A 22,342-nucleotide genomic window follows, 5' to 3' on the forward strand; every position below is an offset into this window, starting at 1 on the left:
AAAGGTTCTGAAAATCAAATTGGCCAGTGTCCTTGTTTTAGGGAATACTATTTTTTGCTCCTTTCCAAGTTTCTGACTCTAATATGAGATTCTCCTTGCCCTCTATATGGCAGTGAGTGGCAGCTCTGTGATGTATTTTTTCTAAATCTGATAATACTTCAGTGAAACAGATTCTTCAATGTCCTGTAAAATCATTACAATGATTGACTGGAGAGAGTTGCAAAACAATCCGTAATCTTCGTATAAAACCCTAATCTCCATGTGAAACCAGAGAGGAAGAGTTTTTCTTATAAAAACCTTCATCTTTTAGGGTTGAGGATGGATGGAGTACCTTGGTGGGGGAAGGTTGAGAGGCTTTGACTAGGGTGGAGCTCGGAGCAGAGCTGTTCAGTGTGTCACCAAGTTAAACCTGGCATCACAAACCCCACAGAGCTGGCCTGGCCCTCTGCTGCATATGAAGGCTTCAGAGAAAGCAGCTGTGGAAATGAGCCAAATGTTTTCCTAGCACTGTCCAAGTTCACGCTGAGTGACTGAGTTGAGGTGTACAAGCCAAGTCCATGACTGTTTTAGAGAAATATGTTGAAGGCTGTCTTCTGCTAGCTAGTTCCCAAAGCATGAAGGTGATTTCTTCCCTCTTTGAAGGCTTTTGGGTGATTTTTTTAAACATGGTGAAAATATTTTTTGTTCTGTGGTAAAGGATGAGTATGACATTATTACACATGCTTAAGAAAACAACATTTTAACCATTTTTTTCATGTAGGTGTTAATTGAGGCATGCATTAGATCTATTTTTTGGATCACTTTGCTTATAAAAGTTATGAGCTAATGCTGTAAGGAATTTTTTGTGACTCTTTTCCACTGTTATTTTACTAAGAAAAAAACCCAGGTCTGTTCTATTTTTCTTATTGTGTGGGTATTAGTGGATGAAATTTTGGCTTAAAAAGATGTTATCAAAAATACTTTGTTTACCATTGCCTATATTTTGGCTTTTGTTGTTCTAACAGATTTGAGTACATTTGTTTTTGGTTTTGTCAGATACACTTTAATGCTGGAGTGGTCTTACTGTTATAATAGAAGACAATCCCACTATAAATAATCAGGATAATTATTGAATTACTAAATCTCAAGTTGTCTTATTTAGTTTTCAGCATCTATGTATTTTCTTCATTTTTTAATGCTTTCTTTGCTGGGTTTTGAAATGTTGTTTATGTTCACACAAACTTTATACCCTGTTGTTTTTAACATAAAACTGCTTCTCTTCTATGAACTTAAGAGAAAAAAATAAGTTGAGAAGGATGATGCCAATGTTCAGTCTGAGTGCTCAAGTATATGTTTAAAAAATAAATGTTTTCCCCAGCACGTTCTGTTTTAAATGGCAGGGTCTTTGTTGCTTCGTCCATTCACTTTGTTTTTTGTAATGTTTGTTTCCACAGAAGCACCCGCAATATTTCCTTAATGTTTGGTGATTCCTCTTATGCTTGTTCAGTTGCTTCCAGAATCTGTATGGGTTGCAGAGCAGAATCTGACTGTTGGATAACTGCAAAATGCATTTTAGCAGTGAGGACTTTTGTCTGTCTTTTTAAGAAATCAGTAACTCTATTTAAAGGAAATATTTTGGCATTGTCCTACTTTACTGTGGGACCATTATAAACACATTTTCTTTTTGTACTCCCAGAATTCTGATTTAATGATTGAAATAATGGTGACAAAATACTCCCATGTTATGAATAAATGAATGTGTGAGCTACGTCTTCTTAGCTTTCATGTGTTTCCAGACAGCAGAAGCATTCGGCAGGCTTTTGTTAGGGAAAATGTGATCTGCTGCATACAGCCTCTTGGAAAGTATGTCTACTTTCTGATTATTTTTTAATCTTTTTTATCTTTGTATGTGTTTGTGTGTGCAACCAGGAACACTGACTATAGTAGGAAGCTGAAAAATGTAAGTACATCACTTGGAGCTTTTGTTTTTGTCTGGTTAATCCTGTTATTGGCCTGATCAAGAATTATGGCAGTAAAAACTGAGTACACACGAGTATTGCTGAAAAGTCCCTCTGAATCCAAACCTAACTGGGTTCTGCTGGAAATTTAGGTAGAGCCGCTATGGCTAAGCAGCCTTACAATAGAAATAAAATGGAGAACATTTGTCTCTTTTAAGATACTCTTAGATGAGTGATGAACAAAGTGATTTCTGTGCTGTTCAGTGTGGTGTTTGCTGAGAACAGTCTGATCCACCCATGAAGCCACAGTTTTGCAGCCCTTCACAAATATATAGGCATAGAGTACAGTTGCACAAAGCATTTAAAATGAAGCAAAATGACCATTAAAGTGGGATGCACGGCCTTACTGTCAGGTTTTCTAGCTTTTTTTCTTTTTATTTGTTTTTCCAAATAAATCAGTGTTTTCCCAGAAGACTATTTCCATTTAACTTCAATTTCCTGTTAATTTAAACTAAGGGCAGTGGTATTGGATCCTGTACTTGTTAACAAGAAAAGAAAATGTATGAACTTTGCTGGTCTCAGTTTAAAGCTTAGCAAGGTGTCTGTATTTAGTTAGCTGTAAACTGATATAATTTTTATTTTGCTCACATCCCTATCATCTGATAGGAAATGCTAAGATCTCTTTTAATAACTTTGAAAGCCAGTAATCATAACTCAATGGCTGGAGGTAAAAAAAACAAAACCCAAACAACACCAAAACCACCCCCTCCTCCAAATTGTTTCATCCTGTCTTTTCCATCATCAGTAGAGTGCAATCTTCTGCACCCAGCACACAGATTTTTAGGGAGAAAATTCAGCTTTGGTATTTTAACACTCTTTGTGGGCACTGGCTAAACATCTTTGTACAGATGTATTGCTTTAAATGTGAAGTTTCAAAAATATCCTCCATGATGTGCTTGTGGGCAATATATGCTTTCCAGGTGCAGGATCCTGTAGCCTCAGCTGGCAGGCAGCTGGAATTCCTTGCAAATGTGAAATTTTCTGCCTTCTTTATTCCCTTTTTTTTTCAAATAGAGAATGTAATTAAATGCTAGCAGAAATAAATAAAAATACAAAAAATACCATAACCTTCATCAGTGAACTGAATGGCAAAATTAATTGGACAGTTTCCTGGTTGCTAGAAATACTGTTATTTGCAAATATTTTCATTTAACTTGAGAATGTATACTGTAAGACTTTTTTACATTAAATTTGTGAAGTGGTGTTGGTTGAGGGAAAACAGTTCAGTTTCAAGACAAAAAAAAATCAGTACTAGCAACACCACCTTCTTTCATTCAGCCCAGTAATACTGATTTGGATGTAATTTTTTAAAAAAGAGAAAAATTTTTGAGCTTTATTAAAAATGTTACTCAGTTATTTCATGACGTGTACTACTTATAAATGGAAGAAAAGTATAAGCTATGTTTATATATAAAATACATATTTTACATTATGTACCAGAGTTGTTTTTAAACAGAAGGTCTGTGTGATGTATCCTATTCTGACAGGGCCTCAGCCACAGTGCTGCATAATTTTAGACATTACACTTAAATGGAAAACGAGGATGCCAGAGAAAGTTGATAAGAAAGGTTTAGCATGTTGCTGAGGAGGAATATGGATGCATGTTTTAGGGAAGAAGAGTGTGAGAGATATTTGTTCCAGTGAAATCCCCCTTTGGGATTTCTGCTAGTCTTGTTCCCTTTAGTTCACTATATAGCATGAAGTATATGGCCTTGTTCCATCAAAACATAAAATACTATATTTCAATTTATTAATCTTTTTGGTACAGTTAATCGCAACTATTATTTATTATTGGTTGCATCTCTTTTCCACATCAAAATATTTCCTATTTGTTCTGCAGTTAAATACTTTGCAATGTCATGGAATATGTTAAAATAAGGAGCACTAAAAGAGAAAAAGCCCTAAGTTCTAGGGTGATGGTTTGTCATTGTTAACCAGTGCAAAATGCAACACTGAATTGAATTGCCTTTGATAAGCAGTTTCCAGTCCAAATGGCTGCTGCACAGGTATTATTAAAGACACTGCTCTAAGTGGAGACATATGTAGGTGCAGAAAAGGCCTTTCTCTGCATGGTATAAATGTCAGCATTTTCGGATGTATTGGATTTGACCATCCTAAGTGTCTTAGTTTCTTATTTTCTAAAACAACTGCAACACCAGCAGTGTCAGGTCAGATATCTTTGCTACTTGCAAGAGCAATTCTTGATCTTTTTCCCTTACCAGTTTTGAATGGCTTTTTGAGTTATGGAGAGGTGTCAAGTCAGAACTTCAATGAAATCAGTAACTTTTACATTGCAGTCTGATAGAAACAACAAGATGCTCATGACTTTTGATTAATCTTGGGCTAAGCAATTATTAAACTAGCAGAAGCCTGGAAATAAATGTTCCTATGTTATCTGGTTATTTACATTAAGGTGATTAAAAATGTGACTCCCTTTTCTGTGCTTGAAATAGACATATACTCGAGACACTTTTATGCAGGCAAACATTCTAGGTACATTGTTTATTACCTTGGTCCTAATGGTTTTCATTAATGCTACTAATATTAGTACTCTTTATGGAATTTTTATTGAATTTACAAATGTATTTATGTGTGTCTTCTAGAAGTTTCAAATGTATTTGCCTAGTTTTTCTACTCAGATTCATCTTTTCTGCTTATTCTTCCAGGCAGACATAACAGTTTTATTATTTTTATTAAAAATACCAGGGACATAATATGTTAAGTTACGTATTTTGTAGGACTGTTTAAATTTTATAGTTGTTTGATGTATTTATGTTTAACCTTTGACAGACACTTCCCTTTCAATTCTGATGTATAAAAAAACTTTGTGCCGCTGTGCAGTTTAGAATAAATGAGGGATGTTGCAGGGAAGTAAATTTAGCTACAGAACTGTGTAGATGGCTTAAATTAATTCTTATTAACTTCTGCAGGTATTAGTCACCATTTATTGGCTAGGGAAAGCAGCAAACAGCTGCACATCATATAGTGGATCAACCCTGAACCTGAAGGAGTTTGAAGGCTTCCTGGCACAAATGAGAAAGGTATCTTTTTGTTACATTTTGGGAATTAAAATTTACTTCAAATTATTACTCCGATAAATAAACTGTTTTTGCTAAGTATGAGAGAAGGGGGGCTGGAGTGCAAATTCCTTAGTAAACCTCTACCTACATCAAAAATGTTTCTGTTTCTACCAAACTCTGAAAACCAATTTGGTGGCCAGCTTTGTGATGGTATCAGTGATGCAGCAAGTGATGTCAAATAGGGCTTTAGAATTGTTATGTGGCTCTTTCATCCTAATTTCTATGTGTTTTGGTTTGAATTATTTTCATTTATGACACCAAGTTTCAGCTAGAAGAGCTAAGATTCAAAAATAACGGGGTAGGACTCAGAAGAGCACAGTTTTTTCTTTAAAACTTTCAGTCTCATGAGCAGCTTTTTTGGTTTTGTGTTGCAACATAAAGCATCAAACCAAAGGATCTAAATAAAGCTGAAGTGGAGGAGAAGGAGATTATGTTTCACAAAGGGCATAGTTAGGATAAATCTGTTTTTACCAGGCTCTAAATTCTGGCTGAAATCATATTTGGTGGTTTATGATGAGCTGATCTCTGTTGGAAGGAAAAAGTTGTGATTACTGTGGGGTGGTTTGGGGATTTTTGCTTGAGCATTCAAGCATGCCCTGAACCTTGACATCAGACACTTAGCCTCATGGTTAATGCTAAGGGTTGGCATCAGTAACCAAACCTGCCTTTCCTTGGGATGGAAGGGGCAAGGAGCAGGTGTGGGAGAGGATTGGCAGCACCATGTGCTGGACATACTGCTCAAGAAAGGCTGTGCGGATACGTCCTGCAGTCCACAGAGCCTCATGCCTGCTATTCCCTCCCCACCTCATGTAGTGGCCATGTTGTGACAGGCAGTAGGGTTTGGGGACCATGGGAGACTCTCTGGACTTAAATTCTCCTTGAGCTCTGTGCTGCTCCAACTGTGCCAGCTGCAGTTCTTCATTCTGGGATCTCACAGGGATCCACTGGAGAGGAAGAAATGCTTGTCTGACTGATAGCTGTTCCTACAACCTGGTGTGACCCAAGACCCTTAACTAGATGGGTAGAATTCTGTTTGTGAGCCCAGTTCCTCTGAACAAGCAAGTGAAAACGGAGAGGAAAAGAGAACATCCTGCTTCTCTGGAGAAGTTTATTTTATTCTTCATTTTAATGACCTGTACTTATCACTTGAGACTTTGGCACTTACGAGTGATATGACTGAGCCTAAGCAATAAAAAGATGAGGTTAGTACTTGAGTTGTTTACAAATAGAAGAAGTGGGGAAGGAGCAGTTCACACTCCAAAGAGTCTGAAAGGTGAAACAAACCCAAACAAGGGAGCTAGCCCAGAAAAATTACTGAAGTGCAGTTTGTCACAATGTTACTGCTGCATAATATCATGATTTATTTTTTCATGTTTAATCTCACACCATGAGGCTCCTCTTTTTCCAGGTGATATTTACCCATGAAACTAATCATCAGAGCATTTTGGAGGTCCTATCTTGAACCCTTTTGTGGGATGAAATAGGCTAGGGGCAAAAGGAAGCATTCTCCAGGGAGCTGGTGGTTGTGAAGGGCATGGCTGGAGATTGTGGGGTGCTGCAAATAAGGAACAAAAGCAAGAGGCTGGTCCTTGAGTTGTTGCAGATGTTGGAGCTGGAAAGAGAGTAGAGGTCTCATATAAGCTGAAAACTATATATGCCTTTAGTGTATAAAAAGAGCATTTTGCAGTCCTGAAAAGTCTTATTTAGAGTGATGCTGCTGTGTGGGATGCTGGCGACTTCTTTTATCACGTCCCTACTCTTGTACCCCTGCAGTATTTCCCACTGGCAATTGTGGGTATGTTACTGCATTTGAAGAGGATTTGGTTGTAAAATACAACATGTTAATCATGCTGTGCAACACTCTGATGTTCTTTATAGCTGAGCTAGAGTGATGAAAAGACACTTTATCACATTCTCTACTGGCATTTTTTCCACAGAATTTAATAACTAAATTTACCATAAATTCAGTGTGGTTTAGTTTCTCTGTTGTAAATCCTCTCTACCCTCCTTTTTTAATAAGCAAATCAAAAGACAGCTCTGATGTAAGTTGTCTCAGACTCATCTTTTTCTACTTCTCATGCTGAAGGGGATATTAATTTCTAATTTTATTCATGCTACTCTGGTTTTAATTTCATTAACTATTTGAGTACTCATTCTTCTTTACTTTAAAAACTAGAAATTCCCAATGACAAAATATCCATGGCTTTTTGATTATGTTCAGTGGGTGGAACTTCCTGGACAAAAGCATCTTGTATTTGGCAATCACACTTTAACTGCCACTCAGTGACATACTGTGTTTTTAATTAGATAATATGAAAGACTAATGGGCTGTTGTGTGTCATGTCGTGGTGTTATCAGTCCCACAGATAAGCACATTCCCACTGATAGTGTTTGGGAGATGACGTTTGTTCAAGGCAGGACAAGTACTGCCTGCCTCCTAATTCCTAGTGAGCAGCATACAAAATTAACATAAACAGGCCATTGAAAGTAGGTTCTGCAGAACTCATTAGTTCACAATTGGACTGTTTTCAAACTCTGGGAGATACTGAATGTGGGATGGGGCGCTTTGCCCAGCTGAAGTCCCTGTAGCTGCTGAGCAGTTCTGTGTCATTCAAATACAGTAATTTAGGAAAATGGAAGTGTGCCTAAAGATTGAGAATAGCTGATTGGTATGAAAGGATGAGGGGATTTAAGGAATTTGGATTTTTAAAAAGATTTTTGGATTGTGTCACAAACGGGATTTTAATAGGATTTGTAGATTTATTCTTGGCTGTGTGTAAATCATGCAGATTTCAGAGAGACAGATTTTTGTTGTCTATAGTTTCTATCAATATTTTAGTTCACTAAGCAGAATTGAGAAAGGAAATTACATAGGATTCATTACAATGCATTTTTAAATTTTAAAATGCATTTTATCTGTTTTTAGAATATATTTTCATTTCTGTTTACTGTGAGGTTACTTAATGGCATTACCGCAGTTTAGCTTGGCCTTAGGTGACCTTTGCCGCTGCCTTAATGTGGTATTTTGGCACATTAGTAGTGAGTGGCACTAATTAGGCCTTCTTCCTGAAAAGTTTGCAGGGCTTCAGTCCGATGTCTCAGTCCTGCCTTCAAGCCTCCCTCTTGTTCAGCAGGGGAGTGTTGGTGTGTTACTGTAGGGCTCTCCACTCTCCATCACTTTTCCAGCAAACTCACTTTTTTGTGGAAGCAGCCCGCTATAACATACTGTGATATTCCTGATTGATCATCTCACTGGCATAGTGACGGGTAAAACCTGACCAGTCAGGGACAGTGAGAGCTCTGCTCAATATAGCCATTGTGCTTCAGCTAGTGGTAAGCAGGGGGTGCTTCTTAATTAGGAATTAATATTCAAATGCTTCTGGGGAAAAAAAAAAATCACATTCCAGCCACTTTGGGTCACAAAATGTCAGTCTGATAATGGCACCCACATCTCTGACTTTACTTACTGTCGGGGGAGAAAAAAACAGATTTATCTCTGAACAAACTTAGTTATTTTTGTTTTTTCTCAGTCTGTGCGATTGTAATTAATGTTAAGACACTCTCTAAAACAAGGGATTTATTATAATGCAAGGGTGAGGATGGCTTCTATTGACCTTTCCCTCTGCTGGAGTTTCAGTGTTTTAGTATGTGCTGCTTGCACTGGAAAGAATTTATAATCACAGGGCTGTCAAAGACAACCATTGTTCTCCCTGCTCTGAACATGTGGGTCAGCTACAAGTGCTTTCATATCCCCCAGAGCCAGGAGCTGGCAAAGAGTAAAGAGCACAACTGAATTCTTCTGAGGCATCGGGAAAAGCATTTTGCATATTTTTCATTGCTGATTGCTTGAGAAAGACATCCCTCTTTCATAACAGGAATTTCTCTTCAAGGTAGACGGAGGCTGAAGCACACTGCTTGGTTATTTTGCCGAGCTGATGCAGCAACAACAAATGCTGTCTGCTGGGGTCCTGGCCAGATACAATAGATGGGCAGGGAGAGGGGGGGATCTTTTAGAAAGCAGCAAACTTAAACCTGATGCAGGCACGATGTTAAAAGTGTAGTGCCTTTGGCTGTGCTATGGACTGTGGACGACAAGTCAAGTTTCAGGTTACTTTCACTTTTGATCAGTTTATTAACTGGTCTGTTGGAACTTTTTCTCAGTTCATTGTACTAATCTAATGAGAGCAGCTTCTTCTTAAACAGCATAAAACTGGATTATTGCAAGCTTGCACTTTGTTTTGAAGGGAAGAAAGGGCAAAAACCAAGGAAACCCTCTTTTGGGGAGGAGATTTTTAATATTTGGGAAGATGCTTTGTTTTCTGCTGTGTAATGCATGTGACGAGTATGTCAGTGCCTTCTTTCTGAGGAGGTTCCTGCCGTATTTCCATTAGGAAACAGAGGACATTGAGAGCCCCAAGCGCAGCATTCGTGACAGCGGCTATGTAGACTGCTGGGACTCGGAGCGCAGCGACTCCCTCTCCCCGCCTCGCCACGGCAGAGATGATTCCTTTGACAGCCTGGACTCCTTTGGCTCCCGCTCGCAGCAGACGCCGTCTCCAGATGTAGTGCTCAGAGGGAGCAGTGATGGTAAGTACCAGCCACAGTGCAGCATATGCATAACATTGTGACACAGAAGGAACGTTTCTGGAATAAATGTGCCATTCAGAAGCTGCACACAGCCTCTGAATCGGGCAACTCCGGTGGGAGAACTTCTCTGCAAATGCGGATCTGTGCTCCCTGAGGTGCAGATGACTTTGCCAGCAGCTTACCTGAAGTTTTTCTCAAGATAGTGTAGCACTGGGAAATGAGTTACATCATTGCAGTGCAATTTTATGATGGGAAGGGTGCTTTTCTGGGTTTTGGTGTGAGAGGATGTTATGCAGACTCATTTTAACTTACAAACTAGGCTGAAGCAAGAAATAAAATTACAGGAACAGGGTGTAGTGAACTGTAGTGAATAAAATGTTTGCTTAAGTAAATGCAGGGCAGATAAATGACATAGAAATATCTTAAGAATGTCTGATACTTGACAGAGTTTTGAAGTCTGATGTACAGCACTTTATCAAATGTCATTTATGTTTTTATGGCATTTAGAAAAATGGGTAAATTAATACCTCCCAGCATCAAAGCTTTATGCACATTTGTGAGAGGACAGGCAGCTCTAGGCGTAAAGAAGGGTTGCTGCTTCTGTGCCTTTCTTTTCTGATTGAAGAGGTTTTCAGAGGCTTGTAAACACAGCATGCTGGATGAAGGATTTGCTAGGAATAGGTGGGGAGCATGCACTTAGGTTACTTGTCATGAGCAGGATTCTGGTTTAGGATAAAAGGATGCATGATGTGCTCTTTCTGTGCAGTTACGTTCCTGATAAACAGATAAATAAGTCAGACTTCATCATCAGATGAAATTATGTTGCACACATGAATCGCATCTTCTTAGTAATATTGTTTATTAATTTAAAAAGGAAAGGCAGGAAGACTTTTTGGTGGGAACCAGATGTTCATACTGCTTTTGGCAGTGTGAACGAAACTGGTGCTAATCATAACCGGACACATGAGAGATTTCCTGAAGTGATGGGGAACTCCTTAGAACTGGAAAGCTGGCAGGGAGAGCTGGTATCACAGTAGAACTATGAAAGAGCTCTGGGAAAATCAGAGCTAAGATTATTCTGCTGCTCTAAGGGGCCTGTGGTGTTTGGGCTGTTACTGGTTCACCATCCAGAACCAACTACTGGGGCTGATTCCCTGAAACAGCCTCATGACCTCAGACACTGAGCAGAGCACAGACTCCACCTTATAAAATGTTTTTCTGTCTTCTCAAATGAGACAAGCTTGGTGTTGGCAAATAAGATCACCTCACATGTCCTGATTGAAAACTGTTGCTCTATCCTGGGTGCTCAGGGGATGTCCAGCGTCCTGCTTACTTGGAGCTGGTAGGCAGCCAGTTACATATGTCCTATAGATGCTTCCTGTCAACTTCTGCTGTATTATCAGATGTTAGAAAGGTTTTGTGATTGTCTCCACAGATTGTTTGCTAAGACATATTACCTTGTCACATTCCTGGGTCTGTAACTAACACAAAATAAGATGAAAGCACACAAAGCTTGTTCTGAAAAATTAGTCTTTAACCAGGGTGCGTGCAAATACTGTGTGTACATGTACGACTTGTCCAGCCAGCACTTTCTAATGTGTCCTATTTTCCCTGCTTACTACTGCCATAACTTCACAGCTGTCTCCTCCAACAGTTGCAGGTGAGGTGTAACTTGGCTGACCTCTTTTATGTTGAACCTCTTCCTGTGGTCCCAGCAGGCCTGTGTTTTACTCAGCTGTGAGTAGTTTTTGATAGAAACAGTATATTGGACTCGATGGTCTTAGAGGTCTTTTCCAACCTAAACAATTCTATATGCAAAGTTGGATGGAGGAAAACATTTTGCTTTCATTACTTCTTTCTCCATTCAAATAGGAGCTTTATAAACCAAATAATATTGTGAACTAAAACTATGATTCCTTCCACTCCTAGAAGAAAAAAGAAGCCCGAATGGACGTTGTTTAAGTGATCCTAAGGTGATTAGTTTAGATGGAAACAGTAAGTAATACTATCTTCACAAATGCCATCTGTGATTAGTCTCACTGTTGTGGAACTGCTCTGGTGTCCCATGCAGAGCCTGTCCCTTAGCAAAAAACAAACAAAACCAGTGGCAGAGTAGAACAGTTATTTAAAACGCCATAGAATTGCAGACTGGACTGTCTCTAGAGTTGCCAATGAATAAAATCCTCTGCTTGGCCAGCAGTTGTGCATGGATCCTTTAAAGAAGAATCTTTGAATGTCTACATTGTATAATTGCTTGTTATTAGTTGTGGAAACTGCTGCTGCTGCTACTTGGAAATGAGAACAACAAACTTAAGGTTATAAATGTAGAGCATAGCTGCATCTTCCATTCAGTACTTTGGCTTCAAGTACTTTTTTTGTAAATTTGAGCTGAAAATAATTTCACGAGTAAGATATGAATAATTAAAGAAGCTGTTTTTCTTTGAAGTACTCAGCTTGGGGATGCTGTTGGCACATCAGTAATGAGAGGAATGTGTTCTAATTCCTCTGCTGCTGTGGTTATCAGCATTTCTGTCTGCCAGTTCAAGACTGGTTTTCCTGTTTTACAAAAATAGACACCAGAGCAAAGTTAAAAGCAATCAGAATAGCAAATAACAGTAAGGGATCTTTTTTCTTATCTTTTACTCTCTCTGTGCTCTGCTCTGTCTTATGACACTACAGCCCTTCAAACCTCAGCTATCCTCAGACACCCATGATTCTATAATGGTATCTCCACTTTTGTTTACACATAGATTCAGGGTACCAATTGTGGTGCTAGTTGTCATAAGCTCTTAACAAAATTGTTCAAGCAAAAGACTGCTAACAAAAAAGTTCACTGAGATTTTTTGTCTAACATTCATTTCCATTGTGTCATGTCTTTTCCTACTGTTCCTTTTCACTCTTCTTCGTCTCTCTCCAAGCAAATCACGAATAACTCAATCTACTGCAAAAGCTCTTTGCAAATAACATTCCCAGCATATTTAGACGTCTTTTTCTTCCCCCACTTTGAATTATACACAAGCTACTTGTGATTTTTATGACTTCATTGTTTTCAGTTGTTCAGTATGTAGCATAGTGAATTAGCTAGCAATTTACTAGTGTTTTGAATTAACAAGAGGACACAACCTGAGTGGCTTCCCTTCACCCTAAAAAAGGGAACAGCTTATTGCATATGCAAGTGCTGCAAAGGGGCCAAGGACCAGAGGCATCCAACTCTTCAAATCTTGGAGAACATACAAATGCTGATGGGACAAATGGCTGAACACACTCCATTTCACTCTTCAGACCAGGGTCCATGATAAGGTTACAGTACAGGGAGAAAACTATTTGCATAACTTCTTTGTGAATTATTTTAAAAGGCTCATAATGGTGCAGGGAATCTAGTGAATGTCTGTGAAATGGCTTGCGAAATGGGTATGCGAGCAGTCCACCCTTCAAATGTTCTTTAGGGTGTTTCTCCTACAACTTGGGAGTTTCAAGTCAGAAACTTGGCTAAGTTTCAGTGTCTTAAATGGGTTATAAATATCAGGAAGCTTAGCTGCTTTGAACAAAATCAAGTGGTCACCCAGCTCTGCTAACCTCATTCTCTCCGACTCTCGATTTTTCTCTGGCACTTTATTTCTTCACTGTACTGATCTAATATCTAAATCCTGAGATCACTTCCCTCTCTCCTTGCACCTTTCCATCTAGGTGTCAAGTCTCTTGGCTATTTTGCAGTGTGCCAGACTGATTGACTAGGCAACCAGTAAGACTGGAGAGAGACCATTGAGCCTTCTGGTTCACAGCAGCTATTTTCAGGTCTTGACTGAAGCTGATGTTGTTGGTGTTCAGATTGCTGTGTTAATGTGTGTATAGAAACATCCACATATTCCTGCCATTCTGTAGCTACACAACATGGAATCTTTTCTTTCTTGTGCTTGAGCTAGGCACATATTAGTCTAGGTTCAAGACTGTGAATCAGGTGAGACATGCCCTTATGTACAACTAGGAGTCATCTGGGCTTTAGGTAAACTTTTGTGGCTGAAGATTAATTTTTCAGGAAATGATGGAAAAAAGTTTACTGTCTGTGTAGATGTTATGGCTACTACCTTCAGTGACTGATTTTAAAATAAAATGCAGGTAAAAGTGGCTAAATGTAATTTTCTAATGGTGTCTTCTCTGCTTTATAGTTTTAAAAATAACCCCAAAAACTGGAAGAAAGTGAAAATAAAAAGGATTTTTTTTGCCTTCTTCTCTAGGGAGAGGAAGTGACTCGGAAACTGACCTGCCACACAGAAAGATGCCAGATGTGAAAAAAGATGATATGTTGGCAAGGCGGACCTCACATGGTGAACCTAAATCAGCTGTGCCTTTTAACCAGTACCTCCCAAACAAGAGTAATCAGACTTTCTATGTACCTGCTCCGCTTCGGAAAAAGAAAGCTGAACGAGAGGAGTACCGAAAGAGCTGGAGCACAGCGACTTCCCCGCTAGGAGACAGACCTTTCAGGTAAGACTGGCCTGGGCACCTTCTCCTTTCCTCAGTGATGATGCTTAGACACTTTGCCCTATTTTCATTCTTTTCAGAAGGTGTAAGATACTGTAATAAATCTCTTGCTGGTGTGGTGCTGATAAGTAGTTTTTAGCAATTGGTGAAGCCAGTAGAAAAGCAACAAGTGGAAATTCATTGTTGTGATGTTTTATTTACCATACAATGCAATGTATAGCTTGTGTTTGACAAGATGTTGGTTAATGTATGTAACATGAATGTTGACGCAAACCCAAGGCTGGAAAAAACTGTTCTGGAAAATCTGTTTCAGTTCTCAAGACAATTACTGATAAATGATACTTAAAAATAATGTTTTATATATTTAATCAAAATAGATAATATTTTTGTGATTTTTTTTGGTAAAATAAATTTATTTGTATGTTGTATTTAATACACCAGTATGGTTTATATAGCTGTGACTCTGTGTGTGACTCTGCATGTTGGTTTTGTCAACTAATACCTCCCTTTTGATTTGGACTACGAAGCAACTTCCTTTAAAGAGCGTAATTGTCTTCCCTGATTATTCATCAGAGTTCGTCCTTTGACATCTTGATTTCAGCAAAATGTGCTTATAAGTGTGCATGTTTTAAGCACAGCCTACATTAAACTACCTTGTATAATTCAATAGCAAACCCCACCCTGAAACCATAGAAGAAGAACTGAATGAAACATCAGGACTGTGTGAAAAGGAGAAAGTGGGCTCCATGGCTCCTGAAGCAAGCTCCCTTAAAAATCAATTAGGTGTGAATCAAAGTGAGGAAAACTCCACAGACCAGTCTGCTTCATGTAGTGCAAAAGAAACGTCAGCACCCAAAGGGAAAGATGTGGAAGAGATCAGAAAGTTAAGAAGACTTGAACAAGCTGGTATTAAGGTCATGTCAGCAGCCCAGCGCTATGGCAGGTTAGCCCAACGGTGTGGGAAATGGTGCACGCTTCACAATTGTAGGATTGGCTGAAGTGTGGGCTTCCCTGATCCCCTGCGATTGCACATCTACTAACAAAAATCCACTCTGCCAAGCACTCACAATTGCTGGTGCAGGTCTTGGTCTGAAGAAGCTTGTGATGTGGCAGCTGTGGATTGCAGAGTTGTATGATGCTAACTGCACTTGTGTTGAGAAAACGTATTGTCTTACAGCATAATTTAAACAGGCTGCAGGAAAACTACTACACACATTACTTGTCACCATCCACTTAATGCTTTCTTGTAGTTAATAAAAATATAGAATATAGAAATCTAGAAATATAAAATATAAATATATAAAATACAGCTCTCTATATTAAAATGCCTAGTCTTGGTAAAAGTTTCAGAAATTTACATTACTTGTTGCTGGTGGGATGGATTTATTTACTGAACCAAACTTTTAGGTGGTTGATATTTTTAGCTGTGTTAATAAACAATACTTTTATTTTTAATGGCAGGAACTATGAAAGTACAGTGCTTGTTAACACATGTACCAGTTAAAGTATGGAGGCATAGTTCAGCAGACATAATTTGACTGACTTTAGAGTGGAATATATGTAGCTATTCATTTATTATCTGTGTTATTTATTTTTGGATATTGTTCAATTTGGATATTTCCTATTCTTTAACTTGAGAGCTGAATGATGGCTAGGTTCACAGCCCATGACTTTCCATCATCTCAATCTCTTCTACTCATGGAGATGACCTGCAAAGTAGAGTTTTAGCTAACATATCAGAAGATAAACTATCAGAAGATTATAAACTATCAAAATGGTTTTGCTAAAGGGTAAGTGTCCCAATGTCTTCCCGCCCAAAACATTTTGGTTTGGGTTATGGGGTGAAATACTAACAGTGAGTAGTTTAGCAGGTGCTGGTCTACAGTCTGGACTTTGAATTGTAGTATGAAGAAATGTAGCTCGTTTGCGGTACAGTTTATTCATAGGTGCAGTGAAGCTGGTGCACAGCCACATACAGATTGCCATATGCAGATGAAATAGTCACAGACTATATGCTGTCAACATGTCTTCTTCTCAGGTCTACTTCACTGTGGTCGAGCTGTACTGAACCAGTGTTTATATCTGGTTGTGAAGTATTACTTTTGACAAAGCCCAGTACTAATGATGAGAAGCTATCTGGCATAAATTAGTTCTTCAGCCTCGCTTAGTGTGGTAGTCAACTGGGAATCCATAAACCAGAGGGGTATTAGCATAGTCCTATTCTGAGTCCAAGGCTGTAGTATTAATGGTACTAATGTAGTAATAGGTAGTAAAATGTAGTCATTGCTTGGGTTTAGCAGTACAGTGAATAACAAATAGCTCTGTTTGCATTTGGAGGATGCTCACCATGTTGAGAGACCCTTTTCCAACTCTGTGCTTGATCTACTGTTTTGATGTCCACAAAGAAAGGATGTGTGAACAAATGTCTGGTTCTTTGCTTGGACAGTCTGTTGTCCTTACAGGCCTTATGGAGAAGGGAGGAGAAATAAGAAGTAATTTTTCTTCCTTGCTCTCAGTGGAAGTGACTTGTGGAATTTGGCAGCTGGAAGAAGGAGATGAAAGTTTTCTGTCCCAGCTAAGGGTCAAAGAGCAGAGCTTTGTAACCTAAGCATCACTGTAATGAAGTAGGAGCCTGCTTCTGGGGATTTTAGGAAGGCATAGCTGAAATGGGGACAGAAGTCTGTAAGGAAAATTCTTTGTATGTGAAAGTGGAAGAATAGTCAGTGAGGAGAAGGGAAGAATTTAGTAATGACACTTTAGGATACAGGAGAGCGTTTAATCATATTTCTTAATGTCTTATTATTCTTCTCTGAACATCTCCATTTTATCTCTCTTCTTGGCATCAAGTTCAATTTTCCATGCAGTAATGGCACTCAGCAATTCTCAGTTCCTGTTGTTTCTGTATTCTGATTTTTTTTTTCTTTCACCCCCCTTACTCCCTCATCTTTCTCATTTTTTTTCACTTGAGGTTGTCAGTTTTATTTTAGTTCCTTTGAGTTGTTTACAGGCTGTTTCCTCTCAACTTATTGACCTCTGGAGGGCACCCACTGTGACTTTTGGGTTCTACAAGGTATCTAATTGTTCCTAAAACTTAAACTCAGTAGGGGATTTTTCTGAATCCTGAACAGGAAAGATTTGAACTTGTATGCCAATGTATTTTTTGCTTGGAGTCTAAGTGCTTGTCTCCATTACTGTAGCATGTTCTAGGAAAGAGCTACTTTAGTTAGCTGAATTAGATGCTATACAAATGCATGCCGAAAAGTAATTCCCCTTCCCAAAAGAGTGAATTGTCTCTATTGCATCTTGTTTTATTGATATGTGATCCTCCTTGCTTGCTTATTGCCTGCACATCTGTCTCTTAATTACTGTATTGTATGTGAAAGGTAAGGATCACATTCATGGAGACACCCTAAAAAGAGAATTATTAAGTGTGTTTAAAGAGATGATGGGGAGGAGAACTTAAGAGAGAAATGTGAGCAAGCGTTTATGATATATTAGTTGAAAAATGACATGGACTCTTACCTTCACAGAGCATAGGGATCCAAAACTCTTCCATTGTTCTGAAATGCAATAAAAGGATCCACAAGCCTGTATAAGACCTTGCTTCAGGGAGTGCAAATGGTTGCAGTCACTCTGGAAGCACCTGCCGTACCAGCATTGACCCATTTACGGTTTGTGCAACAGCTGGGGCTGGGTGTGCAGGAGCAATTTGCAGCTAAATCTACTATTTAGTCTTTGCTATCTGTACCATGGTAAGCTTAAAAAGCTTAAAAAACCACTTTTGAGACCATCATAAACTGTTTCAGGAGACCCCAAAATGTCACAGCTAATCTTTGATTCCATGAAAAAATAGTAAATGAATATTCTCAACCTAGAAACAGATTACTGAAGTCTAGTTACATACTAAAAGCTGTGAGTTTCTCATTGCAATGACTCATAGTTGCACTTTTGAGTACTATAACTCAACATTTCTTTGTTGTGAAAAACACTGCTCTCAGAAATGCTACATTTGATGCTCTCAAGCTTCCTAGCATTGGTGGACATGAGACTGAAAAACCCAGCAGTTTTTACTTAATAATCACTTGATGAGCCAGCTGTTTCTGAAGCTGTTGTGAACACAAATATTCGTGAGGAAAAGGGACAGCAGTTTCAATTTGGAATGCTATTTGCCAGTGCTCTGTTGCCTTAAGTGAAATCTTGATCCTTCAGAGAGATCTAAGGAAAAAATGGCCTTTAGCTAATTTGAGCCAATACTCTCCACAACACTAACAGGGCATCCTGTGTTTTGCAGCATAAGAGAGCAAAGGCAGACAATTTCCTATGTCCTTTGAGCCTGAGCCAGGCTGGTCTGTCAGGGATGGTTTATGGCTTCCCTATAACTTTCTCCAGCAATTTTGTGAAGCAGTACTTTGAAAGGGCAGCTGAGAACATAAAATAAGAGGTGTATGTAGTGGGCTTGCAGGGATTTGAAATGTTTTAAATGCTTTTTAAAAGCAGTCTTTATATTTAAGATAGTAGAGAAGCTCAGAGCAACCCCTGAGCTATTTAGATTTAGCCAGTCTGTTTAATCCTTTGTGATTCCTCTCTATTTCACATTGTATGGTAAGGTGTGCTACATGACAGAGCAAATGCCTACAAAAGTACTGCATGGAACAGTCCTTGCTGCCCAACTTCCTAAAATATCAATACGAACAATTAGATTTTTAAATGTGAGAGTTGCCTAGCTCCTGCCATCTGTCTCTTCAGTTTGCCTAAGAGTATTGACCCTTAGAAGTTAAAATAAGCTTAAACATTATGGGTACCAGCTGTCAAGTGTCTTTATTGTCGTAATCTTCAGTAACAGCCAGGCTGTGTTGACAAGAGTTGTGTTTCTGACAAAGGCAGGTGGCAATGTTTTCCAGCATACCAACATCACTGGTGTGCTATCATTGCAGCTACTGTATGTCAGCTTTGGCATAGAGGGGTTATCTGTGGGAGAGGAAAGGTTAATTAGGAAAAGAATCAATTATGGTGCATGTGAAAAGAAAGCAGTTAAGCATATTAGGGTAGACAGCCTCAGTGATTACTCAGATGGGGTTTCTTTTGAATAGAGCTGATAAGAAAAATGCCAAGTATCTGATATTTCAGGACTCAGTAACATTTGCCAGTGATCAGATACTTGTATCACATTTCTTCCTTTGCTTGAAGTGTTCAAGAAGTTTATTACTGCCAGTTATGGTACTACATTCACTGCATCTCGTATGCTAAAATTTGTTCTTACTCATTCTTCCAGCTATAGCTAAAATAAGTAAAGGTCCAACATGCTGATTTTAGTTTAGAGGGTAGAAATGACACAGAGATCTTGTTTATCACAGTTTGAGAAGGTCCTGGTTTATTCCTCTTACAGCTCAGCCATCCTGACCCCAACTATTCACTGACTCTGGCTGCAGCAAGCTGCTGCTGTAGGTTTCCCTTGCAGCCTCTGACTGCTGGTTATTTCCTGCTAAACTCTGACTGCAGGTATTGGTTTGCAGACTCTGACTGCAGGCTTTTACCCAGCTAGACTGTGACTGCAGGTTCCAACAACAGGCTCTGACTGCAGACCCAGACTGACCTCACAGCAGTGATTCTCTCTCTCCAGGATCCTTCTTCTTCATGGTTCCTCTTACCAGCTAACCCACTCCCTTTTATCACACTTATCTTTATTGGCTATAGCTGTGATTCATCAGGGGCGAGGCTGTACTGGGTAACATGGATGGGGTCACCTGTATTCCCTTCTCGTACAAGTTTTTTATGTAAAGTCTTTGTGGATTTGCTATTTGTATATGGCAAGTTTTATTTCTAGCTAGGCTTTATGCAATCTAACAGCAGCTCAGAGCATATTTGATTAATTGTGCTTGTGTTTTGAGCTGGAGATGAATGCTGCACTGCCTACTCTTCCCCTGGTGCATCAAGAGCTTTATTTAATTTTGCTCTATGTCAGTAAAAAGCCAATATCTGAAGACAACGGAAGCATCCCAGACATCATCCTTCGCAAGGACAACCCCTTCATGACACATTATCAAGGAAAGGATTCTGGTTCAGAAGATGAAGCAGCCAGCAGAGTTCCTGATTTGGAAAAGGATGACTTTGCCACCCGGAGAGCCAGAATGAATCAGCCCAAACACATAGTTCCATTTAACTCATTTTTACTTGGACCCTATACAAGTAAAGAGAAAAGTAAACTGGAAGATGTTAAAAAGCCATTGCAGGTGGAAAAAAAGGAACATGCAAGGTGTGCATTCATGGTCTTATTCTTTCAATTATAATTCTTAATTTCACCATGATATATTGTTGTATAGGCTACAAAAGCTGTTTTGGCTAGAATAAAAACCTTACAGATTAAAGTAAATGTGAATGCTTTATCATAATGTGAACCAAACTAATTTTTTGTTAGAGTATGGAGGACAGGTTTTAATTGGCTGTGAGAGTAAATAAAATAAAGGCAGGACACTTTTGTTGTCTAAGCTCATGTGACAGGTCATGAGTGTGAGTAGTGGAGAATAAACTTAGAAAATATGTTTTGCATCTAAACTCTTTTTTTTGATCACTTTCAGTAAATGCTGTTCGGTGCATTTCTTTCATCTCATACTCTTTTAATAACCTGCATAAAACACAGACCAGATGAGTCTTTAGTTAGGATACTGAATATATATGCCTACTACACTGCACTGAATTATGTTGCACCTGGTCCTAATGTGTGTTACGCAGCCTTGATTTGGGAAATGGATCAGGGGTTACAATGCTTCAGCCTAGAAAATCTTTTCTTTCTTCAGTTCAGTGATACAGGCCTTTAAGAAGGTGCCAAACACAAATATTTGCTAGGTAGAGATCTTTCTCAGGAAACAAGTATATTTGTTTTATTTGTGCAAACAGATGTGATTCTAGTTAAACCACTATATACACATTACAGAGAACCTTGACTGTACCAAATGATATGTTCAGAAAACTTCTTCTAATATTTAGGAGCTCTTTTAAATTTTCAAATGTTAATTGTGCCATTCAGTTGCTGGTAATTTGATTATTTTAATGTTTTCTAATGACTAGTTTAGCAGGACATCTGAGGAACACCTAACCACATTTTAATAGTCCAGTGCTATTGACATGACTCTTATGATCAAAGAAATTCCATAGTGTGTTTGAGAGCAAAACCTGAATTTGCTGTGTGAATATTATGCAAATGAGATATTTGTAACTATTTCAGAGAAAGCTTACTTCAGAAATGCTTAATACATTAATAACATAAAGATCTTTCTTGAGCTGGGAATAGAAGTTCATGTGAAGAAGTGGTCTCAGTAGTGCGTGAGTGGGTGAGTGCATAGCTGAGAGGTTTGAACTTCAAACGATTCAGTCCATGTTTACTTCCTAAAATTAGTGTGAAACTAATGTTATAAATTCAGTTTTATCTTGTTGAGCTCTGAACCTCTTCTTTTGACACTGATTTATGATTGCTTCTTCAAAATATCTTTCCTTGCTGAACTGGAATGTGCATTAAATTAGAAGAAGACGGGTGCACATGACATCAGTGAGGCAAATAGTTACAAGCAGAGAGAACCCACTTCTGCAAAGTGAGAAGACTGAGTCAAAGGAGGAACAGCAGGTGAAAGAACTTGATAATGAGAAAGATGATTTGGCAAAACAGAAATCTCAAAGCATCCTTCCTCAGCTACAAGAAGATGTGCTTTTTGTCAATGCCTCTATAACAAAAGCAGACCTGGAAACCTGGAAAAGATTGAAACTGTCAGGGGAGCCCAGGTATGATTTCTGCTTGTGGACAGGAGTGGCACCCTGGGAAGCATGTTTAGTTTGCCACAGTCTGCTGTGTGTGCTTGTGATTTTAAGCTTGAAGATGCCTTCTTGACAACCAGTCCTTACCTATTTCAGTTTTCAGGAGGAGTCCAAAAATCTGTACAGATATGCTATCTGTCATGAAATCAAAGTGTGTCCATCATGTAGAGCACTATAGTAGTTTCACAGTCACTTTTCTTGTTGATAACTCTTAATAGAATATCAGAAAGGTCCCTCTTGTCATGTGGCTGAATTTCCTTCCAAGCTGCTTGAAGTTGAACAGCACAAAGTTCCAAGTGGTACCACTAATACACTAGCAACTACATTTCTCCTTACCAAGCTGTCTTCAGGTCTTGGGGTGTATTATACCTTGGGAGTATTAGCTGAGGA

The 22,342-nt window shown here is 38.8% G+C and overlaps 1 protein-coding gene across 1 annotated transcript in view; it reads left to right on the forward strand.

Moving 5' to 3' along the window:
* The window catches only part of LIMCH1 (LIM and calponin homology domains 1), a 180,704-nt gene that overhangs the window by 107,057 nt on the left and 51,305 nt on the right, over nucleotides 1-22,342 (forward strand). The window contains 7 exon segments of the mRNA XM_063401840.1: nucleotides 1,909-1,939; nucleotides 4,928-5,038; nucleotides 9,469-9,664; nucleotides 13,900-14,149; nucleotides 14,817-15,089; nucleotides 20,109-20,399; nucleotides 21,665-21,919. Coding sequence (XP_063257910.1) covers nucleotides 1,909-1,939; nucleotides 4,928-5,038; nucleotides 9,469-9,664; nucleotides 13,900-14,149; nucleotides 14,817-15,089; nucleotides 20,109-20,399; nucleotides 21,665-21,919 — 1,407 coding nt within the window.

This window comes from Prinia subflava, chromosome 7 (genome assembly GCF_021018805.1).
Source record: "Prinia subflava isolate CZ2003 ecotype Zambia chromosome 7, Cam_Psub_1.2, whole genome shotgun sequence".
Taxonomy (NCBI): domain Eukaryota; kingdom Metazoa; phylum Chordata; class Aves; order Passeriformes; family Cisticolidae; genus Prinia; species Prinia subflava.